We start from the raw sequence: 19,842 nt of genomic DNA, 5'->3' as shown, positions 1-19,842 counted from the left end.
ATTTATGTTTGTTGTTCATGGTGACTACTGTGGCATAGACAGTTTAGCCCATCAGCATGTGTTAAACACCTTGAAAGTATACTGATCACGACTGCAGTGTGAAGTAGGTTAGTAAATGACAAATCGTGGTAATTTAGTATAATTTTTTATTAGGATAAATGCAAATATATTTTCAGTTATGCATTTTTCATGATGATTTATGACGTTTTTACATGTTTAGATAGATTTGAATAAAAACTTTATAATCTGAAAGGTCCACCTTTCAAAAGCCCTCAGATCATAAGGTTTCTATTTATTTCTATCAAAACTTCTTAAACCCATGTAATTTTATAATGTCACTTGTATTTTTGGATTACTGTTCTACAAAGAATAATCCAAAGCCATTGGCCAGGGTTTGCCACTAATATGACCCATAAAAGCCACATATAATAATATTACCAAAATAACAGATTATTTTATCTTCACAAATGATATTACTCATTTCATGATAACTTCATTACATATTTATTAACAATCATTTATTTGAACTTTAAAAGTAATATATGATGTTACATATTATTCACCCATTAAAAGTAACATGTGATGTTACACATTATTCAACCATTAAAAATAGTATATGATGTTACACATTATTCACCCTTACCTCCTATTTTTAATTTGTTGTCACTGGTTGGATTTAGTTCCACAGCAGATCCAAACTGTGATTTTCCCCTGCATCATACCAAAAACTGTTAACTTTCATTATGGATTAAAATGAAAAACGAATACAAAACATATAAAAATTATATATGTACTACACTACATCAATACTTTTTCAACATAAATATCTTTTTTTTTTAAGGTTGTTGGGTTTTAAAGCTTAATATTTGTATCATTTACCTAAGGGGAGCAGATGGGGTGAAACTAAATAGTTGAGAGCAAAATGTAGCTCTCTTGCTGTATTTTTAACTTCTAGGGTTCAAATCATTGAGCATATTTTCAGATTAATAACTTACTTCCTAGACCAACAAAATCACCTTTTAGTTTTTATAAGAAGCTCCATGGTGGCTGTAGCTAGAGTAGAAAACAAAACAGTGATTTTACCAATTTCGTTATTTTTTCAGATTGTTAATATAACAGTAAGTTCACTTGAACTTCCTGATAATAATAATGAGAAATATGCACATTTTGTTTCAAGACACCTGGTGTCTTTAATGAAGGTAAGATAAAAACTCAAACTTACGCTTTACTGCACTTCTCACCAGGTAGATCTGACAAAAAGAATGGCACATAATGATCAAATTCTTTTCCTATCACCCTTGAGTCTGGGCTTGCACAACTTTCACATCTTAGTTCATCTACAAAAACGTGAGATACTAAAATCAGCATGTAAAAACATAAACAGTTAAAGTAGTTTATCTTGTTATAATAAATGGCTATTTTTGATTTAATTAAATATAGTCTTTTCTTCAAAATGAAATTTAAGATTAAATAGTTAATATTCTAAAAATCTTTTGTCAGTAGCAATTGACAAACTATAATGTCTTCAATTTCTCTTATAAAAAAGTTAAGACTAAGCAGTAACAAGTCAGTAGTTTCTGTTATGTATCAGTTAACAGTAAGTAATAACACACCACTAGTTTCTGTTACATATCAAATAACAGTAAGTAATAGCACATCATGAGTCTGTTATGTATCAGTTAACAGTGAGCAATAACACATTACTAGTTGGTGTTATGTATCAGTTAAGAGTAAGTAATAACACAGCATCACTTTCTTTTTTGCATCAGTTAAGAGTAAGTAATAACACAACATCACTTTCTTTTATGTATCAGTTTACAAAAAATAATACATCACCAGTTTCTGTTATGTATCAGTTAACAGTAAGCAATAACACAAGCATGTGCCACATGCACGAGAGATTTGGTAATTAAGATAATCTGTTGTCTAAATTTGTAAACACAAAGTGAAAACTATCAAAGCTAACTTGGGAATCTTATAACAAAAAAAATTAAACATACTGGTATTATTACGTGGACTAGACTTAACAATGCAAAGGAATTAAAGCGATAATAGAGAAAGCTACATAGTGCACTGTCTAGCTGAGTCTTACAAGAAAGAAGAAGAAACTGATAAATTTAAATTATACTTATACACTCTCTAATAACGTAAATGATTCATGTACTGCAGTGGAATATTCAATATTACATAAATAAAACATGGTTGAAATTTGATGAATTTAAACTAGTACAATCTTTTATTAAGACTTACCTTTAAATATCGAAGGACAGTGAGTACTATTACTGTGTTCATAGCAGCAGCTTGTACTTTTCATAAAATCTATGAAATCATCTAACCAACTAACCACCTCTTCTGCTAGGTATGTTCTGAGACAGAAATATTACTGTTAAAAAACTGAATTAACTGTATATCAAGAAACTGGAATAATTATTTATCAAGAAACTGAATTAATTGTATATCAATAAACTGAGTTAATTGTATATCAAGAAATTGAATTAATTATACATAAAGAAACTGGATTAACTCTATATCAAGAAACTAAAGTAATTGTATATCAAGAAACTAGTTGCTTTGAGTAATTATGGATGAAGTATTTTAATTGGTAATGATAACATCTGTTATTAATATAATGCATTCTAAAAAACACTCATAGGTACATAAATTACAACACTATTAAAACAATTCATTTGTATCTAATCTACCATATTATTATAACAACTCATAAGTACATGAATTATGACACTATTAAAACAATCCATTTGTACCTAACCTACCATGTTATTATAACAACCCAAGAGTACATAAACTTTGTTACTATTAAACCAATCAATTTGTACCTAACCTACCATGTTATTATAACAACTCATGAGTACATAAACTATGACACTATTAAAACAATCAATTTGTACCTAATCTACCATATTATTAAAGTAATTCATAAGTACATAAACTATGCCACTATTAAACCAATCAATTTGTACCTAACCTACATCATTATTGAAACTACCCATATGCATGTAACCTATAATACTATTCAAACAACCTATCTGCATCAAACCTACTACAAATTTAAAACAACCCATCTTTAATCTGTATTTTGTTTATCCTCTGATGACTTTTTTTTTTTTTTTTTTTTCCAGCTAGAAAATGAAGTAAATGGTTTTGCCTGATAAAGAAAACATCTAGATAAACGTTGCTGGTTAATATGTTTTAAATTATTCTAACTGTAGAATAATTTAGTGAGAATAATTGCTCCTCTGTTTATTTAAGGTGTTCCTGTTTGAGTTACACCAACCTATTCAACAATATTTGCAACGTTATGGAGTGTAATTAACTTAAAGTTACACTGAAAGTAAAATTTGTGGTACATGCTAGTTGAGCTTTGTGTCTTAAAATTGACTCACCTTATGTTATACAATAACCAAACTTTGTGCCATATGCTAACCAAATTTTATACTATATGCTTGGAACAAATTGTGCTACATGTTAATTAATCTCTGTACCACAGGTCAGTAAAGTTTTGTACTAAATGACAGTAAACTTGATACTACATGCCAGCTAATTATAAGATTCAATTTCTGACTGATTCCCTTAAAGTTTATATAACAAGATATGAGTCAATATCTAGTCAGATAGGTAAGAAAAACCATAACTCACTGCCTTGTTCAGTGATCTCTCAACCTAGAAACTTCTGTTATAATATTTCCAGATTAGACTGTCATAAATAGTAGCACATTAAGTCAGTAATAATAAGTTTATGTTAATTTTGTTTGTCAACAACAAGTCTTGGGCCCCCAACTGACACAGCAGTATATCTCAGACTTACAACGCTAAAATCTGGGTTTCAATACCCATGGTGGACAGACCACAGATAGCCCATTCATTGTCCAGCTTTGAACTTAATTACAAAAAAATAAACAAACAAGTCTAAAATTGTAAAGTAAGCTTCAGTTGAAGATTTTTGCATAAACTTTGTTTGTCAAAGTTGTAATATTTTAAACACAGAATATAGCTTTGTATTGCAAAATACACACACAGACAAATTCAGTGATGTATTTTAGACAGGAGTTGGAAAGGTTACCTCCCACTTTTGGCATTAAAATATTTTTTTATAAGCAAACATGATTCATATTAAAACCAGAAAAATTCATATGGACTTAGTTACTTTCATCTCACAATTTATTTCTAAATAAATTTTCATTGTATTTCCAAAAAATTCTAATAAAGCCATTCAGTTCTTATTATATTACTAGTAACACATTTTTAGCTATCACTCACTCACTTTACCAAATTTTTCAATGTGTCTGTGGACAAATTATATGTATTCTATTTTTATAGAAATTATCAACTGTACTTTTCCTTCTTTCCAACAGCTCCTTTCAGAATAAAGTAGAAGCTGTCACTGTCACACTCTGGATGGGAACACACCCGGTTCTGCATCTCTAAATCTGAATAATTGTATCCATCAGTAATAACGAAGTACAACGGAGGACCAACTGACAAGTACTTGTTAATACTCTTGAAGTATGACAAAAGATACGAATCCTTCAAAGGAGAAAATAAGGACAGTCTAAATATAATAAACTATCCTGTAATGAAAAACACCAAAAAGTTTCTGTTTATTTTTATATTCAGGCTATCTTTACTTACTGATGACTATAATTAAATTTAAGATATAAACTAGGTTTCTTGAAAAACAAATAGTCCTAACTTAATAAACTACATGGTATGCTAATACATTTAAAAATGGCTGTATTTGTGTATGCATTCTTATTAAAGTTTATTTATGATTTAGCTAAAGAAAGAGATCATTTGGTAGGAATCAGTTATCACAAGAAACATACAAAGGAAGTCATCAGAAATCATTTGACTGGAAACACTTATACTACAAGAAGTTTTGGTGTGAGATCTAGTAAAAACAGATTTCACTTTAAAATGATTAAAACACCTAAAAGCAGGAAAACAGAACAAGAGGTATTATTTGACCAAACACATTAATGGTAATTATTGAAGACATGGAAATCACAAGAGTGTTGCGGCAAAATTTTGGAGACCAACAGTCACTGTTAGTTAGCAGTTTAAACAGTGTGAAAACAAGAACACTGTAACAAACATATAATAAGCTTGCTGCAACAAACACAGTAAACATACTAAAAAATCAATATATTCATACCGACTATAACAACAGTAAGAAACTTGTCAGCTAGGTATCTTTAATAACAAAGCCAGCAGCAGAATATATTTCAACACTGTTCATTTTATTACATATGAAAATGTTACAAACCTGAGGCATCGATAGCTCCTGATCAAAGCCTATGTCAATTTTGTTGATAACAGCAAGAGAAGAGCATGTCCAAACAGTAAATATTAATAACTAGGAAATAATAAACACATAACATTATTAATCTGGTATGACATTCACCCATGATATACAAAATTTACATATTATACATTAAATGTTTAGACTTGAAATCTAAAAAAAATTCTATTATTATAAAAACATAAGATTACTACTTCATTCAAGCAAGAAAACAAATATACAGTGTGAAATATGAATAATAAATAAAAATCAATTTAAATACTTTTAGCTAGTAAGTTTAACACTTACCACAACAACACGAACAAAAGGTTTCATCAATATAGGTGCATAAAAAGATTTAAAACATCTGTGTAGAAGGCTATTTGCAGATCTGTTTTTAACTTTAGAAAGTTTCCAACACCAACACAGATCTAGTCTGTTTCCCTGGGAATAGACACAAAAATAACAGAAGTACAAATGAACCTAGATAAAAAATACAGGAAGTATTTATGGGCTACATACACGTTAGAAAGGAAAACTAATAATTATATCAGTGATATATGTGATAAGATAGAATTAGTATGCACTATATCAGTAGTAAGTAAACAAAATAAAATTAATGTGTCGTATCAATAGTAAACATAACAAGAGAGGCTTAGCTTGCACTATATTAGTGACAAATGTAACAAAATAGGCTTAGCACATGCAATAATAAAATTAGTTTTAAAACACACACACACACATACATATATATATAAAGCTGTATGTTCCAAACTTAAATGCTTTCTTGGCTCTAATAATCACTACACTAACCTCCTGTCTTTTTGTATCCAGTACAAAAAGGGCAAGAAAACATGTCATCTGCAACAGGAAGTTAATAAGGAGAGCTAATCCAGCATAAAGGGCAAATATTTTAACAGCTGGCATGTCTGTTAAAGCTCCTAAGAAAAAAAGAAAGTTTTAGTTTAGCTGTAGTTCAGTACAGAACATTGATAAGTTTAAATTTTAATGATTATATATCTTAATTATTTAAAAATGAATATCAATCACAATTTCTATACAATTTTAATGTCTCATCTATTTCAATATCTTTCATGAGATAGAAATAGGAACCATAAAGCAAAAGTCGTTATTCGAGAGAGAGTGTAATACCTTAATGTGAACCTTCAATCTTAACCATTTATTTGTTTTCCTTGGTACCTATTTGTTTTTGTTATAAACACTTACATGACCAATATTTAAAGATAAGTCCATTTGAGATGTTCTCTTCTTGGGCAGTAATTATGAATGAATAGCTTACCTTTTTTAAGTAAAGAACTGGTACTTTTATTGACTCATTAATCTCTCATTTAGTAATTGAGACTTGAAATCTGATAACAATTTTGAGTCACATTGGATTGTACCAATTTAATCTAAGTAGATTAATAAAAATATATTTTTAATTTTTTATATAGATATATGAGAAGAAACAAAGAATTTCCTAATAAGTTTTCTTTAGTTTTGAGTTTCTGTTTCCAAAGTGTAAAATATTTGTGCAAATGAAAAAAGTTTTTAAGGAAGTGAATCATGAAAATAAAATCTATGGACTTATTGATATCAGTTATATATGTGGTCTCTTGATCAGAACTGAGTTTGGAGAACTTACTGATTATATGTTAGATATAATGATACTTAACATGTGATAGTCAAACTAGCACCTCAACTGGTGTGAGGTTGTATTGGGTTTCTCATGGATCTATAGGTATGAGGATAGTAGGGAACCCTCACAGGCATTTAATACTCACCTTGTTGTTGGCCAACTAGTAAATAATATTTCATATATCTACTAGTATTTGACTAGTGGTAAACATACTGGTATTAATCTTACTGTCAGCCCTCTGGTACTTAGTATGTGATATGTTTATTAATATTTAGCTTGCAGTCAACCTACTGGTATTAAATTTGAGGAATTTGGTTCAATGTTATGCCGTGTTGGAAAGAAAAAAAAAGTTCTGAGTTCTATTTACATAAAATTTGAAATTTAAATAATTGGTTTCTTCAAAATTCTGAGGTCACATCTAAATATGTAAAAAATTACTAATATGATGCCTCAGCTGAAAAAAAAGGAACAATTAAAGATTTAATCACTCTGAATAACCAGAAATTATTTGATTCAAACTGTCTATGATTTGTCTGTTCAGTTACAAAATAGCTTTTAAAACGGTAATATTAGAGCAGTAAGTTGTAAATTTTAAAAGTCAGTGATATAGTTTATGTGTGACAAAAATAACAGTCTTGTTAATGTAATTTAAATTTTATAGTAAATCTACAAGTAGAATGCAAGTAGTACCCAAATAGAGCACAAGTAGAACACACACACACATAAAATAACTAAATCATGAATGTTACAAAACAAATGCCATGGTTCAAGGGTTCCATGGAATTTTGGATAATACATTAAAGTAATGGATCTTTTTCAACTACAATTTATTTGTTATTTTAGGATAACTGATTGTGATAATCCGATACCTAAGATCATTCAGTCTACCATTTAAGAAGACTCATGTGTAATAAAATAGTTTATAGAAAGGTACAATGTATAATGAAGGTAAAGAATTAGAGAAATGTTTACATTTTACTATTGATAAAGGAAAATGCGACTTCTCTTTAAGTCATTATCTATTTGTTATGAATTAAAATCATAACAAAGAAATTAACAAAAACAAAGCAATATCTGGTGAAAGTCAAAATCTACTAGTAAAAAGTAACCTATGAAAAAGCAGCTTGACATAGATAAACTGGACAAAAGCATGCTTGGTGCCCTCTCTCCTACAACTCTGCCAATCTGTTCTTCCAAACGTTCCTCAGGATTTCTCTCATCTCTCTGAAGCATGTAAAAATAGAAATTGCTCAAGAACCTCATTATTACCAAAATTACAAATAAACAGTTTATTGGAAACAAAAGTTCACTCAGTATCTACTAAGTGTGTTTACAACTGCACAAAGTTCTGGACTACAAAAATAACAGTTCACTCACTATTTACTAAGTATGTTTACAACTACATAAAGTACTGGGCTATAACTGTTCACCCACTATCTACTAAGTATGTTTACAACTACCCAAAGAAGTGGACTACAAAAACAACAGTTTACTCAGTATCTACTAAGTTTGTTTACAACTACCCAAAGTACTAGACTACTTAAACAACAGAGATGGTCACTAGCTCTGATATAAAGTTCACCTAAATAATGGAACATTTTGATGGTCACTAGCTTTTACGTAAAGTTAGCAAAAATAAAGGAACGTTTTGATGGTCACTAGCTCTAATACAAAGTTAACCAAAATAAAGGAGCATTGTGAACATAACTAGCTCTAATGTAAAACTAAACAAAATAAAGGAACATTTTGATGGGCATTAGTTCTAATGTAAAATTAACCAAAATAAGAGAACATTTTGATGGTCACTAGCTCTGAAGTAAGACTAAACAAAATAAAGGTACATATTAATGGTTACTAGCTCTCAAATAAAACTATGGAAAACAAAGAAGAATTGTGATGTCTACTAGTTCTAATGTAAAACTAATGAAAGTAAAGGAACATTGTGACAGGCAATAGCTCTAATGTAAAACTAACCAAACTAAAGGAAAATTTTGATAGTCATTAGCTTTGATGTAAAACCAAACAAAATAAAGGAACATTTTGGTGGTCACTAGCTCTATTGTAAAACTAACCTAAACAAAGGAACATTTTAATGGTCACTAGCTCTAATGTAAAACTAAAAATAAATTAACATTTTTATGGTCATTAGCTCTAATGTTAAGTTAATCAAAATAAAGTAACATTTTCATGATATCTACATCTTACAAAAGACTAACCAAAATAAAGAATTATTGTGATGGTAACTAGCTCTAATATAAAATTAACCAAAATAAAGGAACATTGTGATGGTCACTAGCTGAAATGTAAAACTAAACAAAATAAAGGAACATTTTGATAGGCACTAGCTCAAATGTAAAAAATAAAGGAACATTTTGATGGGCACTAGTTCTAATGTAAAACTAACCAAAATAAGAGAACATTTTGATGGTCACTAGTTCTGAAGTAAAACTAAAGAAAACAAAGTAACATTGTGATGCTCACAAATTCTAATGTAAAACTAACTAAAATAAAGGAACATTGTAACAGGCAATAGTTCTAATGTAAAACCAATCAAAATAAAAGAACATTGTGATGGTTAGTTAGGTTTAATGTAGAACTAAACAAAATAAAGGAATATTTTGATGGACACTAGTTCTAACGTAAAACTAACCAAAATAAATGAACATTGTGATGGTCACTAGCTCTAATGTAAAACTATTCAAAATAAAGGAACATTTTGATGGTGACTAGCTCTAATGTAAAATTATTCAAAATAAAGGAACATTGTGATGGTCACCAGTTCTAGTGTAGAACTAAACAAAATAAAAGAACACTTTGGTGGCATTAGTTCTAATGTAAAAACTAACCAATACAAAGGAACATTGTAATGGTTACTAACTCTAATATAAAACTAACAAAAATGAAGGAACATTGTGATGGTCACTAGCTCTAATGTAAAGTTTACCAAAATAAAGGAACATTTTCATGGTCATTTGCTCTAATATAAAGTTAATGAAAATAAAGAAACATTTTGAGAGAGACTACTTCTAATGTAAAGTTGACCAAAATATAGGAAAATGTTAATGGTCAGTTGCTCTACTGTAAAGTTAATCAAAATAAATGAACATTATGTAGTCACTAGCTCTAATGTAAAACTAATCAAAATAAAGGAACATTATGAAGGTCACTAGCTTTAATGTAAAGTTAACTAAAGTAAAAGAACCTTGTGAAGGTCACTAGCTTTAATGTAGAACTAAACAAAATAAAGGAACATTGTGAAGGTCACTAGCTATAATGTAAAACTAACCAAAGTTATGGAGCATTTTAAGAATAAATTTTAGCTTTGTATATTTCACAGTGCTCCAAGACTCATCTACATTATTTTACACATTTTGTAGTAAGTGTATTAAACTGGGCACGAGGATATCTATATAAATATATATCTTGCTATGTTTTTATGTGCATACTGAATTTATGAGGCCATGTGTTGACTGAACTCTCTTTTTGAGTCCAAGTCTTATTTAAGAAGTGTGGTGGAATGATTGCTGACATTGAGAGTAGATAGTTTCAACTTTTAACATAGTTATAAGCAATATAAAAAACTCTTGTGAACAACAACAGAAACATTCTGAATTTTACAAAGCATGCAATTAGTGGAACAGCATTTAGTAATGTGATTTGAAGTGTGGGTGATTTGTGATAACTCTCACCACATTTCTTTTTACTTCAGTTTATGTTGAAGAAATTCTGACCTGATAAGCCTGTACTAAAATAAAGATGTTATCAACTCCAACAGCAAGAACAAGGAATGGTATAACTTCCATAATAATCAGTGTTGCTGGCACTCCAGCAAAACAGAAAAGTCCTATTGAGGCTACTACAGAGAGAAGTACTATAACAACCCCAGCCAAACCAAGTGTGATTTTTGAATCAATCTGGAAAAGAAACAGTATCATGTACTCTAACTTAAAGTAAATAAAATAAATATAAAAACATAAAATTAAAGTTTTTAATCTGGAAAAGAAAGAAGATCATACACTTTGTTCTGAACTGAATAAAACTGGTGTAAAAATACAAAATAAAAGTATAATTTTTTAAGCTCATAAAAAATTAGGCAAGGTTTACTTTATGAAACTCTACAAGTCTCTGAACTTTCTCAATAAGTATCAAATGTCTGCATGATGGTAGCTTTTTAGTACAATTTAATGTACTTGTTCTAATCTGTTAACATTATGAATAGTATACTGGACAGATTAACTATAAAACTACACAAAAAGATCAAATGAGTTTCTTAAACACTTTTTCTAAACTATTTATCCTTCATAGTGCTTGTGCGTCAGTATTTTCTGTTGATATTTTTGTGTACTTTAAAAAAAAATGAATAATTTCACCTAATAGACAGTAAGCTACTTAACATGATGCAGTATGTGAGATAGTTTATTTTGAATTTTACACAAAAGTACAAAAGGGCTATTTGTGCTAGCTGTCTGTAATGTGAAAGACTAGAGGGAAGGCAAAAAGTTATCGTCACCCACTCTTGGGATATTCTTTTACTAACAAATAGTGGAATTAACCATAACATTATAATGCCCCCACTGATGAAATGACAAGCATGTTTGGTGCGAAAGTGAAATGAATAAGTTCAGCACCCTAACCACCTGGCCATGCCAGTACTATAGTATGTGAGCTCCACCAAAGTGAAAGGTATGAAACAAATCAGCAATCTGAAAGTGAATAAACCATTTATTTAAAATATTTTTTTTATTTGTTCAGCAAGTAACAGAAAATAAATAATAGATGCTTGATTTAAAATAGGCTAGAATTTATTGTTTTAATTACAAAATGTGATTATATGTATAAATTTTGTTCCTCAATGTTCAAGATACAAAATATATCTAAATATTAAACAAATGAAAAATTGTTTATTTTTAATAATATCACAAACTTATATTTTAAATGTTCTATGTCAAGTTTATAAATTCTGGAAAGTTTTTAGTAAATAAATTAAAAAACCTTTCCTGCTGCTTATCCATGAGAAATTTCATGGTCATAAGCTAGTTTAAATGACATTGTTTCATATTTTAAAAACTCTCAATAACAATGAGAAAACTTATTAGCACTCTCTACCTTTCTTAATGTGAAATTATAATTCCCTTTCAACATATTTTTACATTTAAAAGTTTTATAGAGTTTAAGAGAATATAATAATTTACCAAGAGAGTCCTCCAACTCTTCACCTCTCCCAGTGCTAAAGCAATATATACAAACATGATGATGTAACTTATCGCAATGGTAGTGATGTCTGACTGGCTTCCTCGCTCTAACTCATCTTCCACTGATCTCTAAAATCGTATAGTTTATATAAATGGATAAAGTGTTTGACCTAAATATAGACAGTTATAAACACAATACTAAGAGTATAAAGAGAAAATATGTCCATTTTATTGACAAAATTCTCCCACGTCCACACGGATTGTTCTCAAGTGTTGTACAACTATAAATCACACAGTGCTAGTTCATCTGTTGAATCAATTTTCAGAGAAAATACAACTTCAAAATACAATAAATTTTACACTATATCTCTAACTGCATATTTCAGTTTTAAAGAAATTACATTTCAGATTATTCTGGGAAAATATTCTGTAGACAAAAAATAAAATTTAGTGCATGTAATTTAGTTTTTTCAAATCTTACTTGTGACAGTGTGGTAAATAATTCTATAATGTAGTTTAACCTAATTACCAATAGTTTTTAAGAGATAGAAATAAACATGAAATGTGCATTGACCAACCTCTGCTTTAAACGAAATAGTGAGATTTGGTCTACTGTAATTCTTGACAAAATCGATAAATCTGAAAAAACAAAAATTTAGCATGTGATGTAATTTTTTTCAAACAAAATAAAAATAAATCACAATAAGATGTCTTGGAATAGAAAAACGTTACTGAAATGTCTTTTTTTAAGCATTATTTGAAAAATATTTATTATTCTAGAAACTTGTGATGATTAAAAAAGTTTATATGTTTTAGATTGCATCTCTTACTTCCAGTGTTTGTTATGTGATAACACAAAGAGCTTATAGCTTTTGTTTATGATGTTAACTCTAATATGAATAATATTCTGGAAATGTTTATAGTTAGTGCTTCTCTTTGTGAGGCACCACAGATTTCGTTCTGTGAAAAGGAAAAAACTTTATCCTTCCAGCATTAAGAGAAGTAGGTAAATTGAGATTTTGTTTTTAATAAAATAAATGTATTAATAACATTGTACTACAATTTGTATGTGAGTTACATAAAATATATCAGGAGTTGTTGCATACATGAACAAGTCCACAACACAGGTTACCCCTATTAATGAGTTATAACAGTTCTGTACCAGCTATGTACATCAAACCTAATCTTCAACAACTCTTGGTCTTTTACTAAAGACTCCCTTATTAAAGTGGAATTAGTAGGACACTATGAAATTATACTTCTATAAATTCATAAAGGAAATCTATAAACTAAAGGACATTCTTATATACAAAACGGTAATAGTAGGACTCTGGTATACATTACTGTTAGTATGAATGGTTGGAACTTGTATATCATTTGAAATCAAATACATAATTAAAATGAAATCAATTGTTTCCACTTAAAAACACATCATGTTACACATTTCAAACACTACTACATAGGACCTTTAATTGCGCAAATATAAAGTATTGCATTTTAATTATCTATTGTGTAATAATGTGCTATTATTACAGTTGTCTTATAACACTGATTTAAAATAAATTTTATGGCTGTTTTCTTAAGGTGCTTCACAAAAGAAACCTTTGATTCACTAAATACGAACTATTCTTTCTCACATCACTTACACTTTCTCCCAAGCCAAAGCAGCCTGATTCTCACTATTGTCATAGTAATTATTCACAGGAAAAGTGAGAACAAGAGCTGTGGAACTCTGGAAACTATTGTTATGAAAACCGCCAAAAGCAACAGCTGCTGGTATGAGTGGTCCATTGTAAGGAGCAAAACAGGCATACTGGATTGGATTTCTTCAATAACAGAGAAGGATAAATAAAAACATCATAACTTTGTCCTATTTAAAAGTATTCAGAAAAAATTCAGAGAAGTTAACAGAGTTTACTTTAAGTTGTTGAAAAAATGCTGGAAAAGAATCAATGTTTAGTTTAAGTTTTTTTCATTTGTTCTTAAAGATGTTTGAGTTATAAAATCAACATTGTTTGATCTATCTTAGCCAGTTTTAACATGTCAGTTGGGAAGTCTTAAATATCTTTTTTTTTTACAGTTAAAGTTATATTTATGAAAATTGTATTGCACTTAACATTTGAAAAATACTTTTACTTTTAACTAAAATCATTATTTATTAATACTGAAAAACTTATGTGAAATAGTTATTACAAGTTATCCATAGGTTACATGTTTTTATAGCAAAATTATAGACTTTTCTATTTTTATTAGATATTTCATATCCTTTCAAAAAATAAAACAAATAATTTAATAAACATCTAATCTGATCTGACTTTCTTACCACTGAATCGTAAGATAGAAAGGACTATCTTGAAAAGAAGGGACAATTAAATTTCACCAGTGCTAGTATTTTATGATATACTAAAAACCTAAAGTTGTTTCTGCAGTCACCTCATACACTTTAGTAAGTGAGACAAGTAATTCTGTGGAAGTAATCCTGTTGTATTAGTAAAATACGTATAGTTGAAGCTGAAGACACTCTGGACCACACAAGCATTATTTAATGGTGAGAGGGGAGCGACACATATGTCCGACAGAGTTACATTTGAACCGTTTTGGAAAGCAACCAGCCCTTCTATTGATTTTTGAAGATCCAACACCTAAAATATATATATTGTACATATTAGTATACAAATCTTTCATAGCTCAGTAATACATTTATGAGTTTATAATGCTAAAAACTAGGGTTCAATACCTGCATGGGCACAGCACAAACAGCCAATTTTTTATCTTTTTGTTTAAAAGCCAACTAGAAACCTCTCCATATCTTAATTATAATAAAACTGTATTATGAAATAAAATTTAACAGTAACTCTTTTTACCAAAACATATTATTTAACACTTTTAAAATAAATCTATAATATTACCAATGTGTGTCAGAAAAATAAAAGCAAGCTGCAAGAAAACACATGCAATGGAACAATCACTTTAAAATATTTTTTTTTTAAATATATTTCTTATGATAAAAGTTTTGAGACATCTTGATAACATGATGAAAACATTTTATTATAAGTACAAACATTGTAGAAAGGTTGTACACTTTCAACACAATACTTAATTACCTGTTCAAGCTGTCTCCAAACTTTCATTTTCTAAAAAGTTGGTTCTTTGTTATCAAGTTATACTCAGAATAACTCAACTTCATGTGCTAGGTTTGATAAAGGTAAAGTTGGTGTTTGAGAAGAGAACATTAATTCAGTTCAAAATTACAAACAAATAACAGGTGTTTTTACAGTAAAATTCTTAAAATGTTTGCTATTAAGGTATTAAAACCATAAGCATTCTTTTTGTTTAGAGTGAAAAGGAAAACTAGCAAACACGTTAAGTTAAACAAAGTTCCAAATGCTGTAAACAGTTCAAAGAATAAAGCTAATACTTTGTTCCTTACTTCTAGTAGGAAATCTTCACGAAATACTGGACCCCAGGTATGTTGCTCCTGGTCAACTGTTGCATTAAAGAATTCTTTGTTTGTAGGAGTGACAATAATTTGTTGTACTCGATAAAATGGCCTGTGGAAATATTTTAAAATGTGCATTTGATTCATAAACATAACAGTTACTGTTTAATTCATAAATGTTCATCACTTTCTCGAAGAGGTAAGTGGAAAATGAAAATATGTTTAACCCAGTCACATAGCTGGATTTATATTTTCCATGCTGCATCACTCAGCTGTGTTAAGTCAGAGTAACATTAAATCTAAAGGTCACAATAATGATAAATTTGTTACTATATTTTCTTTATTACTATTGATGTAAAAATTCAAGCTGAGTATATGTAGCACACACTATTTCCAACCATATTCTAAACCACCAGTTGAACAGTATGGAAAATAATATTATGAAGGTTAGTGCAAAAAGAGATCATAGAAGTTTTATAAAAAGGACACACTGTTATTCACATCTCTTTTAAATAACCAATATAAAAAATTCACAAAAATAAAAGAGATGCAGTCTTAATCAATCGACCTCTTTATTATTAAGAAAGTATATCAGATTATTCAAGTTAAGATCTCAACTTTCTAATCCAGGACACCTTTCCTGAGAACAGAAAACATCAGCCATAGCTGTGTCTTACAGACTATCTGACAGTGAAATATTTGAAAAGCAAAGGTCTATTCTTCAAGACATATCATCTGATCAGATGACTCAACTTCTAAACCAGTTAACCAATAAACGAATATTGCAGCATTATTGTTTGTAAATATAATCTCCACATCAAAATAAATAAATAAACACATTAGAAGAAAGTTATTTACAGAAATTTCAGTTTTTGGAAATATAAATAAGCTTGAACACCAAGAAATAGCCTAAAACCGCAAACACTGTCTGTGATATTATAGAGCCGTTGGACTCTAAATGTGGGGAGGCCCAAGGTACTCAATAGGCATAAAACAAATATACTCACTAAAAATGACAGTTTTTTTTATTACTTTAAATGATGTTTGCTACTAACTTTCAGTTGATTCTCTGCCCAGAGACAAGATAAAAAACTATTGATCAAATATCAAACCAGAAAGGTACCAACAACCAAACTGTTCATTTTTCTTTTACTTGTTTCAGTTAGATAATTCTGCAACTACTTTACCACTAACATCAGTTTAAACCCAAATCAACTCTATATATTTCTGGGCAATCATGCTGTTATTATTCAGTAGTAGTAAGCAGTGGAAAAATCACTCCCAGTAGCATTCTGGATAAACCAGCAATATCTTAAAAAAATAGTGTCAGAAATAATGCCAGTCAAACACAGGAAAGAAAAAAAAAAGACAAAACCCTAAGCATTCTCAGCTATAAATTCATGGAGAAAAAAAAAAACATCTACTGAAGAGAATTAACTTATAAATTTATAACAATGAAGAGTTCTGGCTAGTTTAAAATTTCATCATCATCCTAAAACATATTAGTGAATTCAACAATGTATGAAGATAGTTTATATGGTAGGGGATGTTGATGTACCAAGAGGACATTTTGTGGAGATAGTAGATGTGGTAGAATATATTGACATACCGAAAGAACATTCTGTGGAGATAGTAGATGTGGTAGAGTATATTGACATACCGAAAGAACATTCTGTGGAGATAGTAGCTTCATGGTAGGGTATACTGATGTACCATGAGGACATTCTGTGGAGATAGTTGATGTGGTAGAAGAAACTGATGTACCAAGAGGGTATTATGTGGAAATAATTGATGTGGGAGGGGCAACTGATGTACCAAGAGGACATTCTGTGGAGACAGTTGACATAGGAGGGAAGATTGATGTACCAAAAAGAGGTTCTGTGGAGACAGTTGTTATGGAAGAGAAGAGCACCAAACCAATTATAGTGTTACAGAGAACCCACACTGTATTACAGTGTGACAGAGAACCCAGACTGAATTATGGTGTTACATAGAACCCAAGTTGGATTATAGTGTAATAGAAAACCAAGGCTGTATCAAACTATAACAAAAAACCCAGATTCCTTGAAGTTTCTGTAAATTTATTTGAAGAACTGTAAATTATTAATACCTATTGTATTTATCAAAAGTATATCCAAGTTCTAACTAAAACATATTCATATAACAACAATAATAAAATAATATTTTGTTTCTTAAACCTCAACATCAATGATATTAAAATTACTAAAATAATTAAAATTCACTCTGTTTGTTAAATAATACTTTAGAGGAATAATTATTGGTTATTCATCCTTTGGAAACAAGAAAGCATATAAATATGGACATGAAGATATTACTAGAGTTATTCCTTACCCAAAATGTTTATTGAAGTATTCCATGTCTTGGCGGGCTTGGCTAGTTCCAGATACCCACAGGTCAACTGGGTCAGTGGTTACTGTAAACTTAAGTACAAGACCTAACCCCAAAATAAGACTAAGTACTATTGATAACACCATGACAGGAATAGGATGACAAGCTACAAAGGTACCCCATTGAGAAAAGTAAAAGCATAAGGTTTTCTCAATTTTTAACCCTAATTTATGTAAAAATAAAGATGAAAAACACCAGTTGTATAAAATGTTTGGTAACCAAAGACATCGTTTCTTATTAGGCTTTGGACTGGTGTCGTGAGAAGTATTCTTGCATTCTACAAAAAAGATAAAATGATTTAATAAAAAATATACCATGTTAGATTATTGTAAAGTAATAGATCAGTTTGATATAACTTAGAATGTAGTATTATTAATAGTCTTAAAACATTGGCCTAAGTTGTAAGTACAACTTTCATTCATTCCATAAAAGTATATTAAACCAATAGAGATTCTTCAAAGCTAGCATTTTAGTAATGCATCCCTTATGGATCTTCTTTTTTTTTATAAAATATGTGGATGGGTATTTATGTTAAAAATTAAACAATTATTCTAAAGTAAGATTTGGGTTATTTTCAACAGTTATCAAATGTTTAAAATGTCATATGATTGGACACTATACACAATAAACACAAACTTTAACACCAAATGTAGAGCATACGTGTTAAATAAAATACTACATTCAAATCCTCATGTGTTTATCATGAGTAATTATATTTCAATGGAATATTGCATTTTTACTTATGATGTATAAGGTGTTTTATTTTAATGTGAAATAATAATTCATATTTTTGTAAATGTTTTTGTTTGAGAATATATATACACATATATATAAAAATGTTTAAAATGGTTGAACAAACAGTTTTGCATGCAGCTTCAACCAACATTCTCAAACATAGACTTAAAAAAGCTGTTTCAGAAAACATCAAGCATTAGATATGCTTTGATACATTTAACCTTGACATTTTTATAAACTCTTTACAACACAAGACATGTTTGTTCCTGAGGGTTTAAGCACTTATTGATGAAATGCTATCATCAGCTAATTTAAGATTTTTTCTGTTTCCTTGATTACTGAAAACAATTGAGTAACTAGTGCATGTACTGTATCAACTGATAAATTTCACCCATTATATAAAAATGTACTACATGAAGGACAAGTACAGTATGAGCTCATGTGATTTACCTAAAACAACAATAAAGTATAAAAATAAAAATGCCCTTGTGATAAGGCTAAACACAAATCAAAATAACTGAAAAATGTTATGATATTTGAACTCTTATCTGGATATTTAATATTTATTACAACTTATTGTTAACTATTTATACAACAATCTCATTTAATATTTATTACATCTTATTGTTAACTATTTATACAACAATCTCATTTAATATTTATTACATCTTATTGTTAACTATTTATACAACAATCTCATTTAATATTTATTACATCTTATTGTTAACTATTTATACAACAATCTCATTTAATATTTATTACATCTTATTGTTAACTATTTATACAACAATTTCATTTAATATTTATTACATCTTATTGTTAACTATTTATACAACAATCTCATTTAATATTTATTACATCTCATTGCTAGCTACTTATATAACAATCACATTTAATATTTATTACATCCTGTTGCTAGCTACTTATCAACAATCACATTTAATATTTATTACATTTTATTGCTAGCTACTTATTCAACAATCACATTTAATATCTATTACATCGTATTGTTAGCTACTTATTAAACAATTACATTTAATATTTATTACCCTTCATTGCTAGCTACTTATTCAACAATAATTTAATAATCATGGTAAAAAACTTTTGAAAGTAAAATGTCGACAAATCT

The 19,842-nt window shown here is 29.0% G+C and overlaps 1 protein-coding gene across 2 annotated transcripts in view; it reads right to left on the bottom strand.

Annotated features, from left to right (window-relative positions):
• The window catches only part of LOC143233491 (NPC intracellular cholesterol transporter 1-like), a 47,684-nt gene that overhangs the window by 16,233 nt on the left and 11,609 nt on the right, over nt 1–19,842 (bottom strand). For both annotated transcript variants that reach the window (XM_076469774.1, XM_076469773.1), the window contains exons 6-20: nt 17,922–18,255; nt 15,561–15,681; nt 14,564–14,772; nt 13,777–13,956; nt 12,709–12,769; nt 12,131–12,259; nt 10,670–10,852; nt 8,048–8,162; nt 6,113–6,240; nt 5,609–5,743; nt 5,285–5,374; nt 4,355–4,545; nt 2,251–2,366; nt 1,223–1,337; nt 644–711 (exon numbers count right to left, since the gene is read on the bottom strand). In XM_076469774.1, the coding sequence (XP_076325889.1) occupies nt 644–711; nt 1,223–1,337; nt 2,251–2,366; nt 4,355–4,545; nt 5,285–5,374; nt 5,609–5,743; nt 6,113–6,240; nt 8,048–8,162; nt 10,670–10,852; nt 12,131–12,259; nt 12,709–12,769; nt 13,777–13,956; nt 14,564–14,772; nt 15,561–15,681; nt 17,922–18,255 (2,175 nt within the window). The remainder of the gene's footprint in view (nt 1–643; nt 712–1,222; nt 1,338–2,250; nt 2,367–4,354; nt 4,546–5,284; nt 5,375–5,608; nt 5,744–6,112; nt 6,241–8,047; nt 8,163–10,669; nt 10,853–12,130; nt 12,260–12,708; nt 12,770–13,776; nt 13,957–14,563; nt 14,773–15,560; nt 15,682–17,921; nt 18,256–19,842) is intronic.

Source organism: Tachypleus tridentatus, chromosome 12 (assembly GCF_004210375.1).
Source record: "Tachypleus tridentatus isolate NWPU-2018 chromosome 12, ASM421037v1, whole genome shotgun sequence".
NCBI lineage: Eukaryota > Metazoa > Arthropoda > Merostomata > Xiphosura > Limulidae > Tachypleus > Tachypleus tridentatus.
The sequence above is the reverse complement of the archived record's forward strand: the minus strand, read 5'-3'. Positions and strand labels throughout refer to the sequence as shown.